The 18,167-nt window shown below is 35.8% G+C and overlaps 1 protein-coding gene across 1 annotated transcript in view; it reads left to right on the top strand.

The window, feature by feature from the left end:
• Positions 1–18,167, top strand: part of LOC113417979 (N-heparan sulfate sulfotransferase 4) — a 155,257-nt gene that overhangs the window by 62,767 nt on the left and 74,323 nt on the right. Inside the window, exons 3-4 of the mRNA XM_087963637.1 lie at positions 3,832–3,919; positions 15,349–15,503. Coding sequence (XP_087819763.1) covers positions 3,832–3,919; positions 15,349–15,503 — 243 coding nt within the window. The remainder of the gene's footprint in view (positions 1–3,831; positions 3,920–15,348; positions 15,504–18,167) is intronic.

An 18,167-nucleotide genomic window follows, 5' to 3' on the forward strand; every position in this document is an offset into this window, starting at 1 on the left:
TTGGTTTCCCAAATTTTCTGGCACAGACTTTCTGATTGTGGGTAGTAGAGGTTTCTGTAATTCTGCAGGGGGTGGTGTCAACACTTGGAGTCTTTCTTATTTGGCAAGTTGGGTCACCACCCAGATGATAACTTTCTCAAGGATGACTGTTCTATTTTCAGGTCTCTGAGTCTCTAGTACAGGACTCAGTGATTCTGCAGGGATAGATCAGTGCCTGGAATCTTGTTGTTTGATACTTGATTTTTTTGCCCATATGATCTCTTCTTCAAGGATGGCCGGTTCAATTTCTACTTCTCTTTTCTCATCATCCTGAGATTGGGTCCCTTTGCTACCTGCATACCGCTGTTCTGTATATTCTCACCATCTGTTCTTGATGCCTTGTTGGTCACACAGTAATTTCCCTTGCTTGTTTCTAATGATGCCTTTACGAGCAATAAATGGGGCTCAGAGCTTTCTGACTTGCATAAATGCATTCCTGTGTGACCCTTTGTGTAGTCTCCTTTAAGCTGTTTACATCATTCATTGAATTTCCTGCCATGGTTCATCTGGCATCTTCTCAGCAATGCCCAGTAATTCAAACCTGTTTTTCACCTCTATTGTATATGTAGTAAGTATTTTGGTGACATCAAACTTCTTTGGAGTCCCTGCCTTTTGACTTTAATCTTTGCCACCAACAATTCATGATCTGAACTGAAATCAGCACTTGGATATGTCTTAACACAGGGGTCCCCAACCACCGGTCCGCGGACCGAGACCGGTCCACGGAACAAGTCTTACCGGCCGCTGATTGCTGGGCACCGCCATCTTTTTGATAAAAAGTGCTTCCGGTGAGCTTTTCCGGTAGAAAGCCATTTCTACCTGGAAAAGCTCACCGAGTTGGCACCGCCATCTTTTTGATGAAAAAGTGCTTCCAGTGAGGTCACCGGAAGCACTTTTTCATCAAAAAGATGGCGGCGCCCAGTTGATGCCGGTACCGGGTCGCAGCGCCCAGCTGATGCCGGTACCGGGCGGCATAAAAAAGGTTGGGGATCACTGTCTTAACAGCAAGGACTGAATTTGTCCATCAAAGACTGCATAGGACACATTCAATCTGATTTCAGTGAAGTGCATTTGATGAGGTCAAATTGTGCAAGCAGCACTTATGCTGTATATTATGCATATATTCATGATCCTAAATCTGTTTTCTTGGCAAAATTGTACCAAGCAATCACCTGCATTGTTTCCCTCGCCTAGTCTGAAATGACCAATGATGCCTGTCTCCGCTTGTTTGACAACTTTTTAAATAACCGTTTCAATATATTTATTGCTAAATATAATGGAAGGATCACAAACATTTCTCATAATAGGGCTATCATAACTGTGATCCAGAACTGTCCATATGTTAATATAAGTATATTAGTATACATGCATAAGGAGAAAAAGCGTTCACTTAATCATAGCTATGCATATCACTGGCATTGATACAGTTATTGAATATATTTTTCCAGATAAGAAACATGAGTTTTAGCTAAATTAAACTGGAATTTCACATGTAAACAAGCAGCTCCTGCTTTAACTGGGATATTGATCCACATGGACCTTTAGGTTAGGAGTAAAGCTTCTTTAATTACTTTGGTTGAGGTTTGCTTTTTACCCTGTCTTGAGATTAATAGTTCTAGAATTTAGAGTTATTCTCACTTAGCTCATATTTAGAGCTGTATCCAACCTAAGGCTGTATAAGTAATTATGGCCAACTGAGTCTATTTGGCACAGAAATAAAGGAAAGGGGAAAAAAAGTTCCTTGAATTTCTCAAAGGATTTGATAACCTCTTCACTCTCCTTAGCTAGAGGTGTTTTGACCTTTAATTAAAAGGCAAATTTGTTGTCTTCCATTTGGAGACAGCAAATAATGATCTCATTAAAATGAGGTTAGTGCTCAGGCCTTAGAGCCATAAGAGCTGAAGTCTCATTAGTAGCTAACAATCCAGAACACAGCATATAAATAAAGCTAATATGGCAGAGCAAAATGCCTTGGTGCATTAAATTTGAGCAGAATCAAATGTTTACAGTCAGTGATGTCTGGGGCATGAAGTTTTAATGTACTTTATAAAGGAAAGCAAATTGCTTCCTATTAGCCATGAAATGTTCCTAGAGAACTAGCCTCCAAAGTTGTATTATGCAAATAGTTGTAATTAACAAGAACATTGTGAAAAAATATCATGTTTGCTTAATAGATGCAGCAATTATAAAGACTAAAGACAAGGCAACTCAAATAATAACAACAATATTGTTGAAACCCTAACCCTGTTGAGTACAGACAGAATATAAAACTAAGTCTTATTCTATGGAGGCCAAAGCATATGCTTATATGAAGGAATAAATATAATATTGGTTCAAATAAAAATTAATATAATGAGCTCGCCAATTTAGAAACTTTCTTAACAACACAAGTGCTTATTTGATTATATTGTAGAATATAAATAACTAAACTGGGCATTTTTTACTTGAAACATTTTGAATGCAGACATTTCTGATTAAGAGTTTGCTTATGATATTTAATTTATCAGAGTTGAACTACATCTGTGGTCAGAATATTATATTTTGCAATAATTCCTTTCATTATGAACTTTCAGGGAAGTTCATAATGCATTAAAAATAAGATCAATATTATTTCAACTTCTAAGATAAATTATAATATTCATTTTATTGAATTCACCCAAATTTCTTTCAAAACATGATTACTATTATTACTGTTGTTGTTGTGTTTTATTTTCATAATGCCCTTTCTCCCAAATGAGGCCAGTGCTATATACAAAAAAGAACTATCAAATCAATCTTCTAATTTTTGTCCTGGCTGGTAAAGGCAGCAAAGGCAGGAGGGCAGCACTAGTATCTTTCTGATCCACTTTGAACTGGTCACTTGACTTTACACCTTGCATTAACTGATAACAGATTTTACACAACTGAAAGGTAATATAACTCACTGTGTTGTGACATATTGTCTAATATTTAACATAGTTATTATTCTGGTCTTTGGTTCATTATTTTCATTATTAATGCGTATTACAGAATGAAAGAATTCTATTGCAAATCCTTCAGTTATGACTATGATTCATTGTAGACAATAGATTTATCAGTAAGTTTGGAGTGGATCCTAGATATAAATATGTGTAGGAGTTAGTAAGTTTATATTGTTTATATATAAAGTAATGGTCCAAAAGTATGCCCGTCAGAGGTGGTATTTAGCAGGTTCTGACCAGTTCTGGAGAACTGGTAGCAGACATTTTGAGTAGTTCGGAGAACCGGCAAATACCACCTCTGACTGGCCCAGCCTCCATCTATTCCCCGTCTCCTGATCAGCTGAGTCTTCTTTTGTTGTCCTGCACAGGAGAACGGAGCTGGAAAGCAGGGTTAGTGAGGTAGGGAGGGAATGGGGATTTTGTAGTAACCTTCCTCTAGGAGTGGGGAGGGAATGGAGATTTTACAGTATCTTTCCCCTGCCGTGCCCACCAAGCCACGCCCACCAAGCCATGCCCACCGAACCAGTAGTAAAAAAATTTGAATCCCACCACTGATGCCCATTATTTCGAATGGTCTAAATTCAGGTTGTTGCGTAAACATCCTGATGATTCCTTGTGTTCTTCATCAAATTCTCAGCTTATGTGGAGACCAATCTATTAGGAACTGCATAAATAAGGGCTTGTGCAACAATATATAAAGATGCCTTTCTATGAATTGATATTATATCCATCATATATGGGGAGAGGGCTACTTATCAGTGTACAGGTGATAAATTTTGTCAGTTTTCATAACATCTAAAGATTCCTTTCTTCCCCTATATGTTTTTTTCAGGCTTTACTGGAGACTCAAGTATTACTACGCACTCAGGTTGCAAATTTTACCTTCAACCTTGGATTTTCAGGAAAGTTTTACCATACAGGTAAGCAAGAACCACATAATAGCAGTTTAAAAAGCCTATGAAAAATATTAATTTTAAATGACATTGCAAATACTTAATAATAAAATTACAATTTTTTAAAGTTAAAATACAAGAAATTTCTGTTCTAAACAAACTCTATTTTAAAAATCAGTTACTACAAAACTATTCATAAATATTAATTCTAATTTATAATTATTCAATTCTACTGCTTTGAACCTCCTGAATATTAGTTTTGAAATAATATTTCTTTAGACAAGTAGAAGAAAAATATTTTAAAATTGCACATTTATCTCTACTTATTTTTAAATGTAAAAATGGGACAACTTTGGTAAATATCAAAATCTACACAGTTATCGCATAAAAATTCACAATGACTCTATATCTTATTAAATCAATATATGTTTATCAATGCATTTGAAATATATAATTCTTTTTAATGTGCATATTTCAGTTTTGAGCATTTCAACTTTCCAACACACTGCATGGAAACTGGAAGTTTATTTCAAAAGTGTGCTAAAATTTCATAGAAAAACAGTCTGGTCATTTTCTTAAACAGATAATGTTAACAGAAGGATTATAAAGAGTAAATAGGACCATCAGGTATTTATATTAAGATAAGCCAAAGCGTAAATGACTTTTTTCATTCTATTATATAGAATAAAATAGAAAATGTAGACATCTGAAAGTTCTCACTTTTTAAACAAGAGTCATATTTGCATAATACACACAATACTGTATCATGAACTCCTGTGACTTCACATGGATACAAATTAGTCTTACCAAAATACTGTCACATAAGCAAGGTGACATCTGGGAAAGATTTGTTCGTCCCAAAGGAGAAAAGATGTGATTTAAAAGGAATTTAAATTAAATGAAAAGAGGATTACTTCACATTTTGAGTCCTAAGTAATTAATTGATTTTTGCCCCCACTTGCTGATTCTGCAGATTAGTATTACCTGCTTGCAAGCACATTTTGTGTATTTCTTCGCTGTGCCTCCAGTTTCTTTTTAATGCCTGTTTAAACTTTATTCATTTGCTGTCCGTTTCTCAACTATATTTCTTCATTAAGAGGCAGCTTTAAAAGTAAGCAAAGATTAAAGGCTTCACGGTGATCAGTGCTGTTTCCATAAATCCAGTCTGCTTCTCACCATCTCAACTTCATTATTGACCTACTTACTTTTTGAAAATTAATAGAAAAGATTAGTTAAGATTTGGCATTACTGTACAAATTCTTTGCATTTTCAGCATAGATTGAAGAAAAAAGAAATTAGAATGCGTTACAGTAGACAATAGAAGGAATTCAGTGCTCAGTCCTATTGAACAATACCTGTATGAAATGATCACCAACTGGTATTACTATTATTTAGATAGAAATGGAATATGTTGGAATATGCTTGAAATTGCCATGTAGCCAAAACCCAATTATGTGGTGATAACATGGAACCATAACTGCTTTCACATCATGAGCTACCAAGAAAACCTAGTACAGTGGCATTTCTAACATTACTTCATTGGGTATTATAGCCTTTGGAAGTTTATAGTACCATGCTAAATTTTATTTGCACTCAATTGGTGGGAGCTGCACAATGCAGAAACATTTGAAAATATAAGGAGACTCTCCTTTCCTCCATAATTAATTTATAGATTATTATTGGAACAGTCTTTACCTTGAATTATAGAAGCAAGCATGTGTGTGTTGCCTGTTTGAAAGCCAACTAGAATTTATTTTTAGGAGAGCATATGTGAGACAATAAACTTGTATTAAAACACACACAGAGAGAGAAATACACACACACACACACACACACACACACACACACACACACAAACACACCTCAGTGGTAAATAACAAAATAGAGATGCAAGCAGCAATAACACCTTATTGCTCCTTTTGCCCTCACTAAGAAATATGCATATCCTTCTTGAGGATATGAAGAAGGGTGGCTACAAATCTTTAAAAAGAACCCTGATAGCATGAGAATTAATCAACAGAAAATGCTTTTGAGCATTGCCTTCAATTCCCCACTGTGTGATTAGCCTCTGTATGGTTGGCTATATATAATATAACTTCCTAGTTATATGGTACTTTTTCAGGAATAAGAGAGGGTTGAATTAGGTCTTAGTTTCTAAATTATTTTTCAGTAGCTTCATCTCTGTACTTCATTAATATCTTTAAGATGAAAATATAATGGATGCTTTCTACATTATTCCTTTGCTATCACATTGTCAGATTAAGGTAATGAAAGAAGGAAAGTGCTCAAAGGAAATATATTAGCTGCTGAAATGAACTTCAACTTTTAAAAATCTTTTCTACTGGCAACCAGCTAAAATGTCTGAAATCTCTTTTTTATCTTATATTATCACAGGAAAGCATTTAAATGAAAGGCCTATTTTTAATGTATTTCACTCTCTATTAATTGATTTCATATATATATATATATATATATATATATATATATATATATATATATTCTTAAGTTTTCGCGGGTACTTACATGTATGGCCTTCAGCTTTGTTCGGGTATTTTCCCACGTCATAGTAGTGGTGCTTTTAAAGTTGTAGCAACGTTTCAGCAGAATCTCATCTGCCATCATCAGGCTTTTGTATTGTGTCCGTCTGTGAGTGAGACTTTTACAGTGGTTTCAGATTTAAATTTGGGGCAGCCTATTGCTGTGCCAGAATGGTTTTTCTTCATCCTGATTGGTTGAGAGTCTTGGTCTGTGTTTATTGGTCTTGGAGTTTGCTGTGTTCTGCTTCTAATATCTTCTGTCTGTTTTTTTGGCTCTTTTTGTATCTTGATTGGCTGGCAACATTGTGTTACTTTATTGGAGGCCTTTAGTGCAGCTTGGCTTCGGGTAAATGGACGGCTATCATTAGTTAGGAAGCTGGGTTTCATCTGGGTGCCTGGTTGGGGTGTGTTTGAGCTGGAGGTATCAGGGGGATCTGTTTGTGCCCAGGTGTTTGCCTGGCTTGTGGTGTGGAGATTTTTTTGTTTGTGAGTGCAGGCTTCCAAATGATTGACAGCCTGGTGGAATCATCTCTTCTGTTCATGCTTTCTGGTCTTTTTTCAATCTCTATGGCTTCTCTGATGATTCTGTGGCTGGGATTTTCTATAGTGGCTAGGGTTTTGGTGCCATCGAAGTTGATTCTATGACCTGTGGCTTCCATGTGTTGGACTAGTGAGGAAGTGTGTTCCAGCTTTTTGACTGCATTTTTGTGTTCATCCAGGTGGGTGCCTATTCTTCTATTGGTCTGTCCAATGTATGTGGCCGGGCATGATGCACAGGGGACTTCGTATATGCCTTGGTTTTCCAGGTCAATTTTGTCTTTGGGGTTTCTGAGGATGGCTGCTATTTTTCTGTCTGTTTTGAAGGCAGTCTTGATGTAGTGTCTGTATAGTATCTTACTAATTTTGTCTGTAGTGCCTCTTATGTAGGGCAGGACAGCTGTTCCATGGGTCTGTTCATCTTCTGGGTCTCTATTATGTCTCAGTGTGTTTTTGTGGATCAAGTTGGTGATTTTGCTTTTGTGGAAGCCGTTGGCTGTCAATATTTTAGTCAGGGTGCATAGTTCAAACTCATACCACTTCTTGGAAATGATCAAAGATCTACACGTGGAGCAAGAAGATCTGCTTGTAAGTTTTGACGTGGTTTCACTATTCACTCAAGTCCCGATCAAAGAGACCCTTGAAATCATCAAAAATAAATACCAACCAGCTAAACACCTCATGGAACTAACAGAACACTGTTTAACCAACACATATTTCATATACAAAGGACAAAGATACAAACAAATAGAAGGAGCCCCCATGGGATCACCACTGTCACCTGTCATTGCAAACCTGTTCATGGAAGAATTCGAATCCAGAGCCCTGGCCAATGCCATCCTCAAACCCAAACTATGGTTAAGATACATCGATGACACATTCGTGATTTGGCCCCATGGACAAGAAAACCTAAACAATTTCCTAACACACCTAAACAGCGCACACCCCAAAATCAAGTTCACCATGGAAACAGAAACAAACAACTACCATTCCTAGATGTACTAATCTACAAAAAAACAGATGGCACACTAGGACACACCATATACCAGAAGAAAACACACACCAACCGCTACCTCAACGCCCAATCCCACCACCACCCAGCACAGATAAACTCCGTGGCTAAAACACTAATTACTAGAACCAAACGCCTGGCAGACAAGACACACATTAAGACTGAACTATGCACCCTGACTAAAATATTGACAGCCAACGGCTTCCACAAAAGCAAAATCACCAACTTGATCCACAAAAACACACTGAGACATAATAGAGACCCAGAAGATGAACAGACCCATGGAACAGCTGTCCTGCCCTACATAAGAGGCACTACAGACAAAATTAGTAAGATACTATACAGACACCACATCAAGACTGCCTTCAAAACAGACAGAAAAATAGCAGCCATCCTCAGAAACCCCAAAGACAAAATTGACCTGGAAAACCAAGGCATATACGAAGGCTTAGTTTACCTTGAGTTTTTATCTATTGTGTGCTCTTGTGTTGTTATGGTTGAAGCTGAAGTATTCGTTGACAGGTAGGACATTGCAATGTATAATTTTATATACTATACTTAGATTGGACCGAAGGCAGTGTCATTTCTAGATTTTCTAGGTCTAGAATTTTGAGTCTGGTGGCATAAGGTATTCTGCAACGAGTAGAGGAGTGGAGAACTCTTCTTGTGAAATATTTCTGGACTTTCTCAACTGTGTTAATATCAGATACGTAATGTGGGTTCCAGACTGATGAGCTGTATTCGAGTATTGGTCTAGCAAATGTTTTGTATGCTCTAGTTATTAGTGTAATATTACCAGAGAAAAGGCTACGTAAGATTAGGTTAACAACTCTTAACGCCTTTTTGGCTATGTACAGTAGTTACAGTGGGCTCTAGCACTCAAATCATTAGAGATGAGAACTCCAAGATCCTTGACAGAGTTTGGATCATCAACAAGGTCTTGACTATTCAGCCTGTATTTTATTTTCTGATTTTTTTTTTGCCAATATGTAAGACAGAGCATTTATTTGTTGAGTTTTGAAATTGCCATTTGTTTGACCATTCTGATACATAGTCGAGGTCTTTTTGAAGGGTAGCAGTATTGTCTGTGGTGTTGAATAGCTTTACATCATCAGCGAAGAGAACGCAGTTGCTCTTGATATGATCACAGAGGTCATTTATGTAGAGTATGAACAGAGTTGGTCCTAGAACACTGCCTTGGGGGAATATACTCAGACCTGTGTACACACCATTTTGTTATCCACTTCCCTTAATTTTCCAGAACTCTCTGGGATGAAATAACGTAGATTCTGAACTAAATTCTGGGGAAGGCAAAATAAAATTCAGTATGAACTTAAAAACAAGCAGAACAATTGTTTGTACACAATAAAGCTCTTACTTGCCCAAGTTAGAATGCCATTTTTCCTACTGTCTCCTGTCCACTCTATTTCTTCATACCCAAAAATAAATTTATCAGGGGCTGAAGAATATATCACACATAATGTTGCATAGAAGGGAGATATAATTGAAGAAACTGGCTAAAAGCAGGTACAAAAGAGATACAATTCAATGGTTTTAATATACGGAAGTTACATCTAAGCTATGTTCATAAAGACTTAATTCTAGATAGTTTTCCAGGATTATCCCTGTAATATGAAAGATAATAAACAAGATAATAAATCTAAATAGATACAAGTTCAGGGAAAGTAGTTTCTATCAGGTGAAAAGAAATTATAGTGACAGACCCAAATAACTGGCTCTCTTTCATTTGAAGTTATTTTCTGAAGATAAATAAAATTAATTAATCTCCTGTGAGCTGTGCTACTCATCTCAGCACATAACTTCATTATTATTTAAATTGTACCTCTTCTTTACTAATGCTCTAAGCCTACTTGAGAAACTCTTGCCTAGACTGAAATATCTTGACATGAACTTGCAGCAGTGTTGGGATTTAAATTTTTTACTACCGGTTCTGTGGGCATGGCTTGGTGGGCATGGTGTGGCTTGATGGGTGTGGCTTGGTGGGCATGGCAGGGGAAGGATACTGTAAAATCTCCATTCCTTCCCCACTCCTGGGGGAAAGTTACTGTAAAATCCCCAATCCCTCCCCACCCCTCTAACCTGCTTTCCAGCTCCATTCTCCTGTGCAGGGCAACAAAAGAAGACCCCGCTGATCAGCTGGGTCTTGGGAGGCAGAGAAGAGATGGGCCTGGGGCCAGTCAAGAGGTGGTATTTGCCAGTTCTCCATACTGCTCAAAATTTCCACTACCAGTTCTCCAGAACTGGTCAGAAACTGCTGAATATGACTTCTGACTTGCAGGGTTCAGTACAGCCTGCAGATTACCATGTTCCCTGATTTGACAATAACCTGGAAATTTATCTTCCAATCTTTCTTTTCCAAGAAGGCATTTGCCAGAGATTTGCCCTAACTTTGGAGATAGGCATATGTATCATTTGTTCAATAACTACCGTTTGTTCATTACATCCATAACTTTAGTCACTAAACAAATAGTCAAGGACTATCTGTAAGTCAAAGATTACCTATATAGTAAAAACTGAAATTTCTGACTATGTGAAATAGCTCATGAGCTGCTTGAATTAAAGCTGATGAATACAATTCAAAAGAGACACAAATCTCAAAGCAACATAATATGGAAAAATGTACTTGATTTGAAAAATGAACCTTGAGGGTGTATTCAGTGACTGAGAGGTTAATAGAGAGCAGCATCAGCATCTATTTCTGTCCTCCAAAAATGGTTGTCAAATACAAATAAGTTCTCATTCATGAGTATATCATTCTGAGGATAACGTAATAGCCTATCATAACTAATAAAAGATCCTTTTTTCCCCAAATTCTTCAAGGGTATCCACATTTAAATAATTCATACAACTAGTGAGCAAAGATATTTTAAAATTGTGTTCCATGTTCCTGCTAAAGATTTTGCTCATGTTGACACCAACTTTCAACTTTTTGATGTGATTATATTATTAGTTTTAGTTATTCCAGTCCATTCTAATCTCCTATAGGAATATACTGATAAAATGTATATCATGTTTCATTTTTTTTTTCTATTTGGAAATAGAAATTAGCCTGAATATCCATATGGAATGAAAAATGATGCTAAGGCTTAAATACAGTGAACATGCTTATGATTATGTATTCTACAGAGGCTTTTAAGGCTCACTAAAATAGCACAAATCCACAAGATACATTTGTGATTTCCATTAAACAGTTGTTTAATGGAACAGTTTAATGGAACAGCTGTTATGCAAGACTTACTTTTAAGGTTTGTACTGTTGCTTTGTCATTTCAGCTTAGACAGCATGCCATTTTACATACAAATGTATACCTTATTACCCTATTATAAATAAAACATGGGGCGTTTTCTTTAATTAATATAAATGTGGCTTGTTTAGCCAAACAAGTTTTTAAGGTAAGATGATGAACATGTTTTGCTTTATCCGTTTTATGGAAATTTTAGCAAGTTTTATTCGTATATGGAAACTTCTGTGCTTTATTGATTTCTTCCTTTATTGATCCACAATTGGTTCCTGAAAACACATTGAATATAGGATTTCAAAAAGGAAAATAAGATTGTGGATCTGCCAGAAGTTTATAGGTTAAAAAGATGGGATCCAGGAGTATTGTAACATGTTTTCATTCTATTTTACTTTGATACATTGTAATATCACTATTACATTATAATATCACATTCACAATAGGAATGATCAAACAACCAATCTCAATTATATTCCCAGCGGGGCGGGGGGAACAGTCTTTGGGGATTTATTACAGGTCATTGTTTATTCCTTCTTTTGCTCCTAAACAAATCACTGACAAGACTAAATCTGGAGGAATCTATTTGAAAATATGGTGATTTGAATTCTGCTTGTGGTCATTTGAATTGAAATGCTTACTTTGGGGGATACGTCTGTGTTTAATTCTCATGACCTTTGTTGTTCAGAGTAACAATTTCACTAACCTGTAATTAATAGACAATAATAAGAAATAAAAGTTGTTTTTATGACAGTGTTTCCAAAGCATCTCATTTATTACTATGATGGAAACAAGACAGGATTAAATGGAGCTTTGCTTTACTCAGAAAAGGTTACAGCCTGAAACAGTATCTGTAACACCATCAAACATGCACATCTGACTGTCCTTAGTAATTGAAAAAAAACTTCCGAATCCAGTTGAACAACTGGCTAACTATGGGACAAACCATTATAAAATCCTCCAGGTGATTCATTATCACCCTTATTCAATTATGTTGAAAAAAAACCCAAATCTTGACTACCAAGCAGCAAAAAATGATAATAAAATCTCTCATTTGCTTTCTGTGGATGATATGAAGTTTTATGGAAAAATCAGAAATTGAAATCCAGTCATTGACAAACATTGTAATATTTTTTTACACAAATGCAGAATTTGACCTAGAAAAATGTGTTACAATAGCAATCAACCAATCAATAAATCACAAACAGTAATGAAATTGAAATGCCAAATAACCAAATTTCAAAAGCTGTTGGGATGAAGCCTACAAGTATCTGAGTATTTTATAGTTGGATAACATATAACATAATGTATGAACAAAGTAAAAAAAGTTGATTAGTAAATAATATATTCAAATAGTGAGAAAATTGCTAAATACAAAATTGAACGATTGAAACACCATCAAATCTATCAATATCTGGGCCATACCTATGATACAATACACTGTTAAAATTATTAACTGAACATAAGCTGAACTAGACAATTTGAACTGAAAACCAAAACTAATTCATAACTATTGATCGTATATTTCATACCTGCTCCTCAGAAATGGAAGCAGAAGTTTACTTCAAGTCTAACTATCAATCAAGAAGAGTGTGCTTTGACTGATTATGAAAAAGACAACCAAACATTGATGCAAGTTCAACATTGGAACTTGCTAAATATACGTTAAATAAAATGAATATCAAAATAATGTTAAAAAATTGGTAAGGAAAAGTATTGCATAGTCAATTTCTACAAAAGATTGAGGGGAAAGTAGATAATGACTGAACCTGGATTGCAACTAGAACATTAAAAAAAATATATCTTGATTCTGATAGCCCAAAAGCAAGCTATTGGAATTAATGACATCAAAAGCAGAATTGAAAATTCATCAAATCAATATTTTTTTATCATACTTCTTTACTTTAAATTTAAAAAATAAACTTAAAATGCAGGCTGTGCAAAGAGACGGAAGATACAGTAATTTCTTATATTCAACTCATGCAAGAATATTGTACAAACTAATTTTACAAACAACGACATAACACGGTGACCAAAATGATTCACTGGATAAAAATTATCATGGATCATTGTGAGAATATTTTCAATTGAAAATATCATGAAAAAAATGTGACACTATTTAGTTGAAAAAGTAGTAAAAAACAAGCATGGTAAAATATTGTAGGATTTCTGAATATAGACTGATAAAGTCTTGACTCATAACGCGCCAAATATAACTCTGGTTGAAAAAAAGAGTGTGTAAATAATTGATGTAGCGATACTAGGGATAGAAGACAACGAATGGGAAGAAGTCACAAAGTGTAAGGATTTGAAAATCAAAATTGAAATGTCATGGCACAAACTTGCAGTCCTAGTGATGGTCCTAGTGGTACATTGGGTGCCATAGCAAAAACATCTTAGATGACAGTTAGGAAATCTGCTCATTGACAAAAGGTCCACACTAAATTCTGCCGATACATTTATGAATCCTATGTTCTTGGGAAGAACTTAATGCATATGAAGCCTACAATCAGCTAAAGAACTGGTAGCTGTGCCTTCACATTGTTATGAACACATAATATTAAATAATAATAAAATTATAAATGATGATGATGACAATACAGTTTTTGTTTCCTAAACACTTTTGGGTGTGTTTTATGGATTTCATGCTAATCATGAAAGTAACCTTTAATTTGACATATCACGTACTGTTTTATGGAAATCATCTGTTTTGGCAATGTATACCATTCATTGGTTATGTTGCACACATGAAAGAAACATATGAAAACATGGAACTGTTGTTGAAGCACACCTGGTACACCAAGTACAACTAGAATATCTGTGGAGATTTAAAAGTAGTGTCTCTGCTGCTGGAATGCATGTTGGATATACCATGTACTGTTGTTACATATATGAGTAAGACAGACATGCAGGACAATCTCATTACATTACAAAGAAATGGCCACTTGTTGATCTAACAAAGGTATTTTTGCTTTTGCTTCACATAAAACTTGGACTGATGAAAATTTTTGTAAAAGTAATAAACAAGGAAGGGAAACATTTTCAGTATTTGAGACAGATGTTCCCAAGAATATCTGATACCAAAATTTAGGAAGACGTTTTTGTTGATCCACAGATCAGATACATCAACAATGACACGAAATTTGAAGATCCGTTAGCGGAGCCAGAGAAAATTTCCTGGAAAGCATTTAAGGATATAGTTGAGAATTTTCTTGGAAACTACAGAGCATCATATTCAGCTAACAAATTTCTTACAGCATATAAGACCATGAAGTGCAGTCTTGGCAAATGACTAATGATTCATACTGGCAATGGATATGGATTTGTCCAAGTCATCCTACATCACAGTTTAATCCATATAGACAATAAAAAGAGAATACACATAATAAGGCAAAGGTAGAATAAAAGTAATATAGAAATAACTGAGAGATGAAGCAGGTACTACTACTAATAATAAGAATAGCAGTCATTTTGTGACTTTAGATACTCCAAGTACTTCATGTATAATTTTAAATGTTACAATAATCTTTAAGATGTAAATATTATTATTTTAGCCTTTACACTGCACTTGATCTTAACAGAAAGATAATGGAAAATGAAATGGAGGAGCAGGTTAGACTGTGCAAAAGACCTTTTCACACATACCCACCCAGCACAATTCAGATGGTAGGCAATGCACAAAGAAAGCTGTCTTGTCATCTGATTGCAGCCTTATCTCAAGTATGCATATAGATTCTAAGGATGCGTATTTCTTCTTAGGCAGGACCTTATATTTGGTTTCAACATAGTGTTCAATACAAAAAGAATGTTGCTTAGATTCTACAACAAAATCCAATATTTATATTTTATCCCAGAATTCCTGGTGTTTCAATGCTTTAAATGCAGACATTCCAAACCCATTGAAGATATATGTGCTAAGAGCATTAGTTCCTGCATGAAGACATTTCGGTAACAATTCTTTGATATTGCCTCTAAATTTTATATGAACTTTCATAAACATGCAGCAACATAAACAGGACTCAACAAAACGAATGTATTTTATACTAGCCCTGATCTGAAAATAAATTGTACCGTCATGTCTTTTACAATGTAACATTTGCCTTTCATTTCTTAGGAACCATTGAAGAAGATGAAGGAGATGACTTGTTGTTGAGATCTGTAGATGAATTCTGGTGGTTTCCTCACATGTGGAGCCACATGCAACCTCATCTGTTCCATAATGAGTCATCACTAGTGGAGCAAATGATTCTCAACAAGGAATTTGCACTAGTGAGTATTTCTAAAATATAAGTAGGTGCAAAATTGGATAAGACTGTTACTGTAGGTAATTACTGGTCACTATAAATATATGTTTGGTAAGTTGTAAGAAAAGCTGGTCACTTTGGTTTTCCAGATTCTAAGAATCAGGTGGTGTTTCTAGGAGTATGTCATAGCAGGGAGCTGGTTATGAATCAGATATTTCCAGTGACTTATGCCTCTGATCTATCTTTGACCATATGATTTTCTTCTCATAATTCTTTATTTTGAAAACAAATTCAGATTGGACAATCCTTCAAGTAAAGAACTCTGTCCATAATCATAGATATAGCAGGGTTTGGTACTCCTATAGCTTTCTATTTCAAATCACTTTCACAACAGATAGTGCTTTATTTTAATTCAAAATATAGTATATGGAATCTTAAATTATCTTTTTATATATTAAGGTAATTAATGTAGAATGGGTGTATATAAATAATGTAAAATAGACAAAAAGTGGTCACACAGTTCAGTGTTGATTCCTTTTTTATTTTAAATTAAAATAATTTAGTGATTTTAAAATTTACCCATCAGTATCAAGGGATCTGATATATTTATAATAAATTTGTTTCAGTTTTTTTTTTACCAATATTAAGGTAAAAACTAAGAAATTAAGAATTATCATACAGAAGCATCTATATCTAAAAACTCTAAGGATGATGAATATAGAATTAAAACATGGATAGGTTAAATGTGTAAATCTGTATTCTTTTTCCTTAAAAACCTATAGAATAATCCATAGTAATCAAAACTGCACAAGTATGCCACTTGAAATTATGGTAACAATATCATAGTTAGACATGAAACATATTGAGCATGATTGACTCTAGCTAGCAATCAGTTCCTGAAGATTTTGCCTGCTGCCAAGCAAAACTTGGCAATATTATATTTCACAAAGAAGCTGGAGTTTACAGTGTGTAGTAAGAGAATATAAAATTGATCTGTAGGGCTTGATAAGCTGACACTTTATTGTAGAATAATAGTAGTGCAGATGTATATGTAACATGAAAATGAAAAAAAAGGAATATTCCTTGTGGTTTCAGTTTATCAACATTTCAGGGACACACATGTTCTAGGAAGGAGTTATTCTTCAGTATATTGTTTCTAAGATAATTAAGGAAAGAGCACTATAGTAAGCCAAAGGTTAAGCATTTTAGCTAGATAAGATTGATAGCTAGTACAGTGAGTTACAGGGTTGGAGAAAGGCCTGGCAACCTACTCCTCAAAAAGCTCATCAAGAAAATTATATGGGAAGGTTCTCAAACATATCAGATAGGGAACAACAATATGACAATAGGAATCCCAGTTTTGAGGCAGGCAGTGGAGTAAGCAAATGTCTGGGTTGCACAGGTATACATTGGATAGACACATGGAATGTCAGAGGAAAGAGTCAGGGTAAATTAAATATTGTCAAATGTGAGATGATCAGGTTGGAAATTGATCTCCTTGATGTCACTAAGCTATACCGGACAGACAATGGCTTTTTCCAATCTGAGAACTTCACTGTCAATTATTCAGGACATGATACCAGGAAAACAGAGTGGCATTTATGGTAAGCACTAGAGCAGTAAAATTGCTAGAGCAGTGGAAACCTTCTCAACTACCAGTGACCAAATCAGGACCATCAGAATTCGTACCAAGTCCTTCAACATCACAATTATTCAAATCTGCATGACATAGGGGGCTTTTATGTCATGGTCCAAGAAACTCTGAAACAATTTCCCCCAAAAAGACAATGTTTACATTCTGGGTGATTTCAATGCAAAAGTTGACAAACAAATGAAGACAGGCATCACTGGTCATTTTGGACTAGGTGACAGGAATAATGCAGATGATTGTTTGGTACATTTTTTTTCCAGGAAAACATATAAAGGATCATGAATAAAAGGTTCAAACAATACAAATGTCTCTTATCAACTTGGATGTCACCGTAATCAGATTGATTATGTCCTATGCAGTCATCAATGAACCAGTCCAGGCTTAGCTATTAAGACATATCCAAGTGCTGCTTGTGGTTCAGATCATGAATTGTTGATGGCAAAGATCAAAAATGCAGTGCCTCCAACAAAGTTTGATATCAGTAAAATCCCTACTACGTATATAATATAAATATCAACCAGAATAGAACTGGAAGGGATCTTGGAGGTCTTCTAATCCAGGGGTCCCCAACCACCAGGCCCCGGACCGGTACCGGTCTGTGGAACATTTTGTACCGGGCCGCTGGTTTGCTGGGCGCCGCCATCTTGTTTTGATGAGAAAGTGCTTCCAGTGAGCCTTTCTGGTTGGAAAGCAGCGTTTGGGTCCTGAAGGAATCCTCGCGCCTTAGTTTCATCGGCTTCAAACAAAACTAAGGCGCAAGGATTCTTTCAGCACCCAAGGCAAGGCGAGCCGAGCGACCATCCCGAAGCCGTCCCGAAGCCCATCGACAAAGGTACAAAGGAGGAGTTGAAGGTGGCAGGGAGAAGTGGGGGACGGCTGGCTGGCCGGTCGCTCGGCTCGCCTTGCCATGCGTGCTGATGCCGGTACTGGGCTGCGGATCATTTTGTGATGCCGGTACCGGGCCGTGGCACAAAAAAGGTTGGGGGCCACTGTTCTAATCCAACCCCCTGTTCAAGCAGGAGACCTTACAGGAGACTG

The sequence above is a fragment of the Notechis scutatus genome, chromosome 4 (genome assembly GCF_049901735.1).
Source record: "Notechis scutatus isolate UNSWTSFEM ecotype Mainland chromosome 4, rNotScu1.2, whole genome shotgun sequence".
NCBI classification, from domain to species: Eukaryota; Metazoa; Chordata; class Lepidosauria; order Squamata; family Elapidae; genus Notechis; species Notechis scutatus.